At 64.1% G+C, this 5,498-nt stretch overlaps 1 protein-coding gene across 1 annotated transcript; it reads right to left on the bottom strand.

Annotated features, from left to right (window-relative positions):
• Window positions 1-29: 29 nt before the first annotated feature.
• LOC106002190 (neurogenic locus notch homolog protein 1-like) lies at window positions 30-4,809 on the bottom strand (the record flags this gene model as incomplete). Its single annotated transcript, XM_013037108.1, has 10 exons — window positions 30-175; window positions 618-810; window positions 1,365-1,475; window positions 1,555-1,788; window positions 2,070-2,183; window positions 2,895-3,008; window positions 3,351-3,536; window positions 3,686-3,841; window positions 4,112-4,345; window positions 4,680-4,809. Coding segments are annotated over 10 exons (1,618 nt in total), but the record flags the coding sequence as incomplete, so codon positions are not given.
• Window positions 4,810-5,498: the final 689 nt, after the last annotated feature.

Here is a 5,498-nt window from a genome sequence, read left to right as displayed (position 1 = left end):
CCCCCCCCCCGCGGCGTGCCCCTGCTCACCACTGAAGCCGCCCCGGCAGGTGCACACGTAGCCGCTGGTCATGTCCTTACAGGTGCCGCCGTTGACACAAGGGTTGGACTCGCACTCGTTGTTGTTGACGTCGCAGTTCGTTCCGCTCCAGCCGGGGTCACAGTCACACTTGTACCTGGAAGGATCACACTGCGTGTCAGCACGGCCTGGGCACTGCCGAGCGGGGCTCCACACCTTCCTGGCTCTTCCACATGGTTTGACGGCAGGAAAGTGTCCGCCCGGATGCTCTTGAGTCCTTTAAGTCAGGAGTGGGCTGCCCACCTGGTCCAAGATGGCAGCACCATTACATATGACCGAGGACTAGGTCCAGTACAAGATAGCACAACAGGCACCATTAATACCAAGTCCAGTCAGAGGCCCACTCTCCACGTGTGCTGTGTGCCCCTGACAACGCACGGTGACCTGGGTGGACAGTCCACCCCACAAAGTAATGGCACCCCACTCGCGAGCACCGGAGGTATTCGCTGTGGCTGCCACTCAAGGTGTGATTGGGAGCCGGCTGCCCCGGGTGGGCCTCGGGGCCCAGCGCGTCCCCTCCCACTGCCACCGTCCCGTACCCATTGAGGCTGTCCCGGCAGGCCCCGTGGATGCAGGGGTTGCTGTTGCACTCGTTGACCTCGGACAGGCACGTGGGGTCGTGGTAGCCCTCGGGGCAGCGGCAGGTGAAGCCGGCGATGCCGTCCTCACAGGTGCCGCCGTTGTGGCAGGGGCTGCCTGCACACTCGTCGATGTTGATGTTGCACATGCTTCCTGGGGTGGGAAGGAGGGGATCTGAGGCCAAGCCCATCACCCGGGGCCCACTCTTCAGGGGCCGGGGTCTGTCTCCGCACCTGGGCCTCAGTTTCCCACCTGCTACTCCCAGGAACCTCGGAGGTTCTGCACACTGCCTTAAGTAGCAATGAGTCACGTGGCTGCCTCACCAGCCAGTGAGACCACCCCTCCCTTCCCAGGGGCCCTGCTCGAAAGCCGGTGTCAAGTAGCAGAGGTGGCTGGCTGCCTGGAAGCCTGGCCTCAAGAGTGTCCACCCAGCCCTCACAGCCTGCTGGGCGGACGTGTCTGACACGGCCGCAGCTGGCACGGACCAGACCAGGAGGCCCGTGGGGAGGGGTGCCAGCCTTCCTGTGGTCTCTGCCCTTAGCCCAGGTGAGCAGCTCAACGTGTGGTGGCACAGCTGGCCTTCGCCACCCCAGCACAGGGGTCATGGTTGGCCTACAAGTCCCCCTAGACCTCGATGAGAGGCGCTGGGGCTGACCTTGACCTCTGACTTGGCTGACCTTGGAGCCCTGGCCCCTGGGGGCACACACCTGTGTAGCCTGGCTCGCAAACACATTCATAGCCGTCGATCTTGTCCAGACACGTGCCCGCCTGGCAGGGGTTGCTCGCACAGTCGTCCAGGTTGATCTCACAGTTGGGTCCTGGGGAGGAGGTGGTGATGGGATGGTCAGCTTGGGGGCCTTTCCTCGTCCCCCCACCCCGCCAGCCGCGGCCGGGCACCTGTGGTCCCCTTGAGGCAGAAGCAGAGGTAGGCGTTGTCACGGTCCTGGCAGGTGCCCCCGTGGCGGCAAGGCTGGCTGTGGCACTCGTTGATGTTGGTCTCGCAGTGGTGGCCCGTGTAGCCGGGCTGGCAGAGGCAGGTGAAGGTGGAAACGCCATCCTTGCAGGAGCCGTAGTGACAGGGGTCAGGGTCGCACTCATCGATGTCCACTTCACAGTGGGTCCCGGTGTAGCCTGGCTCACAGGACAGGCACAAGAGGGCTTAGGACCACCCACTCCCTGGACGCTTGACTCTGCCCATCCTGGGAAGTGCTAGTTAGACCCTGGGACAGGCCCTGGGACTGGTTAGAGAAGGATGCGGGCATGGCACGCTCTGGGGCGGTCTCATCCCATCCCCGCCAGTGGCCAGAGGTGAATGGTGTTCTTGGCCCCGCCTGAGGCCTCCCGGCTCCTCCCTCCCGCCACCCAGCCCGCCCCCAGACACCGCCCTGCCCGCCCCCGTCCCGCCCCCGCACCTTCTGTGCACACGCAGGTGTAGGTGTTGGGCCCATCCAGGCACCTGGCTCCATTCCTGCAGGGCGTGCTGGCACACTCGTCCACGTCATACTGACACAGGTGGCCGCTGAAGCCTGTGGCCAGCAAGGGGACGGTCACAAGACAGCACCGCAGCCCCTCAGGCACTCCTTGGCGACATACCCCAAGTAACTGCCCAGCGGGATTTCCCAGAGGGGGCTCTGGCCCGGGCTCAGCAGACCCCGGGGCTTCTCCTGCCCATTCTGCCGCACCCCTCTGATCAAAGCCCTCGCTGGCTCTGCTGGCTCACTTGCTCACTCGGCAGTGCCGGCTGACTGCCTCTCCTCACTCAACAGAGGGCCCTTTTTTCCCAAACCTACGCTGGTTGCTATGGCTGCAGCCGCTCTGGGTTGTGAATGGGGGTCCCCCTGCTCTCCAGTGTCTGGGAGGCTGAGGCCTGGCCCTGCCCCCAGGGTAGGCGTGACCCCTCTCCAAGTGCTCCCCCCTTCCGCCCCCCAATCCTCCTTGGTCATCACAGACATGCAGGCCAGCTCTCCCACTGTATTCCAGCCTCGGGGGGAGGGGAGGGCAGGGCAGGCAGCCCCTCCCAGCCTGGACGCTCTTCTGCAGGCAGGCGGGACCGTGCCTGGTCAGCAAGGCAGGCTCCAGGCACTGGGCGCCCCATACCCAGCAAGGTGTGCTGGGCCTGCATTGCCCAGCCCGGCCTTGTCCTCTGGGGGAGGAGGCGGAGTGCTGGCTCTGGCGGGAGCCGGCCGGGCGCAGGCGGTGCCCGTGGACACCAGGACGGACCCTGGCGGAGGCCTCACCTGTGGGGCACTCGCACAGGAACTCGTTGATCTTGTCCAGGCAGCGGCCATCGTGCAGGCAGGGGCTGCTGGCACACTCATCTGTGTTCACCTCGCAGTACACACCCTCGTAACCTGTGCACAGGGTGGTCAGCCGCTCACGGTCTCCACTCCCACGCCCCCGCGGGGGGCCTGACAGAAACTCTCCCTGGGCAGCCCCGCAGCCTGCCAAGTTGCTCATCCATCCTCTCTGCAGCCCCCGCCTCAGCCACTCCCGGCTCTACCCCATTCTGTGTGCCCTGTGGGCCTGGCCTCAGTTTCCCCAGGTGTTCCACGGGGGCCATGGCTAGCTAGGGACAAAGGACCAGAAAGAGGTAACCTCCAGGGATTGCCTCTCTGAGCTGCGCAGACTCGACTCAGGTTTCTGACGAGCTGCTGGCAGCAGGGGCACCGGGCGGGTGGGCCTGGAGGACGCACCGGGCATGCAGATACACTGGAACTCCCCGATCTGGTCCAGGCAGGTGGCGTCATTCTGACACGGATTGGAGATGCACTCGTTCACGTCGATCTCGCAGCGGGGGCCCGTGTAGCCTTGCAGACACTGGCACTCGAAGGACCCCAGCGTGTTTAGGCACTTGCCCGCATGCTCACAGGGGTTGGCACCTGGTGGGGGCAGCACGGGTAAGGGGCTCCTCCAGCCTCAGACCACACTGGGCAGCCTGGCCTCTGTCGGGCTGCTGGTCCTCTGGGGCAAGTGCCCTGTTCCACCCGCCCGGCCCAGCCGCCCCCTGTGCCCTGCCCCCGACACCTACCCAGTGCACACTCATCCACATCCTGGCTGCAGGCCGGGCCTGTGTACCCCGGGGGACAGGTGCAAATGGCCTTGCCATTGACAGGGTTGGTGTCACAGTTGGAGCCCTTGTTGCAGGGGTTACTGATGCATGCGTCATTGAGGTGGCACAGCAGACCTGGGTAAGGCAGTAGTGGTCAGTGGGCACTACCCCTCCACGGGAACCACAGCTCACCTACAGCTGGGGCCATCCCCACCGACACACCCCAGAGAAGCCTCTGACCACGACCCTCCTGAGTGTCCCAGAACGCTCCGCATTCTGGGAGACAGGTGGCCAGCAGGCTCCAGAGCCGGCACCCTGCCCTCCTCCGTGGTCCTCTCGGGCTCACAGCCATGTCTGTGGGAGCCAGCAGACCAGCCGAGCCCACTCCGGACCGCAGCCGCTCACCCGTGCGCCCGTGGGGGCACTCGCAGTAGAAGGAGGCCACGCGGTCGTGGCAGGTGGCTCCGTGGAAGCAGGCCGCGCTGGCACAGTCGTCGATGTTCTCGCTGCAGTCTTCGCCGGTCCAGCCGTTGACACACACGCAGCTGTAGCTGCCGAGGGTGTTGTGGCAGGTCCCCCCATTCTGGCAGGCGTTGGGCATGAGCTGGCACTCGTCCACATCCTCCGTGCAGTACTGACCTGAGCGGGCAGAAGACCATCACCCGGGGCCGCCACACACGGGCTCCTCACCCCCAAACGCAGGAACGCCAGGCCCCCTCAGGGACGCTCTCTCGCATTCACTCCTCCACCCCAGCAGGTGAGCCATGCGCTCCTAGACGCCCGGACTGAAGTATGGCTCACAGCCGAGGGCCTGATGCAGCACGCGTGGCTGCTGACGTCGAAGAGCACCAGCTGAGGGTGCACTTACACTCAACCAGTGTGGGAGTGGGGGGTCCCCTGGGGCCTTCCCACCAGCGGTGTGTGTACAGTCCAGCCGGCTGCTGCCCCACTCAGGCCGAGTCCCCACACGCACCTGTCCACTCTGGGGGACAGCGGCAGTTATAGGTGTTCACGCCGTCCACACAGGCACCTCCGTTCTTGCAGTTGTTTCCCGGACAGTCATCTACATTCTCCTCACAGTTCTGACCAGCAAAGCCTGCAGGGCAGGGGAGCAACCAGCAGGGTCAGCCTCCACCTCTGGCTCTGGGCCTCCTGAGACAACGGGCCCTGTGCTGGCATCCAGCGTCTCCAGTTCCAGGCTGGGCCATGACAACCCTCTGGCGGAGACGCCGCCTCCCTGCGGCTTGTCCTGTGCCCCTGGCCCTTCCCAGCTCCCACAGCCAGACCTTGTCCAGTGCCCTCAGGGGACACACGCTTCTGCAGAGAGACACTGTGCAAAGGGCCAAGGGGACGGAGTAAAGGGCTCTAGGTTTGGCCACAAAACCCCTCCTAGCTAGGCACACTAGTGGCTCATGTTTGTAATCCTGGCTACTCAGGAGACTGAGATCTGAGAATCCAGGTTCAAAGCCAGCCCGCGTAGAAAAGTCTGTAAAACTGTATCTCCAAATAACTAATAAAAGACTGAAGTGAGGGTGTGGCTCAAGTGGCAGAGTGCCAACCTTCAGTGAAAAAGCTGAGCAAGAGTGGAAGACCTTGAGTTTAAAGCCCTGCACCAACATACACACACACACACACACACACACACAAAATGTCTCTGAACATCTCCTGATGGTGCCCACAATCATGGGCCCCTCCACGTTGCCCACAGTGGCTGGTCATGATCAAGCTTGGGGGCTGCCAAGCTAGGATCTGGGGCAGGGGACCCAGGGAGGCTTGCTTGGGCAAGACAGCA

This window comes from Dipodomys ordii, unplaced genomic scaffold (assembly GCF_000151885.1).
Source record: "Dipodomys ordii isolate 6190 unplaced genomic scaffold, Dord_2.0 Scaffold4355, whole genome shotgun sequence".
NCBI classification, from domain to species: Eukaryota; Metazoa; Chordata; class Mammalia; order Rodentia; family Heteromyidae; genus Dipodomys; species Dipodomys ordii.
This window is presented reverse-complemented; position numbering and strand designations above follow the sequence as displayed.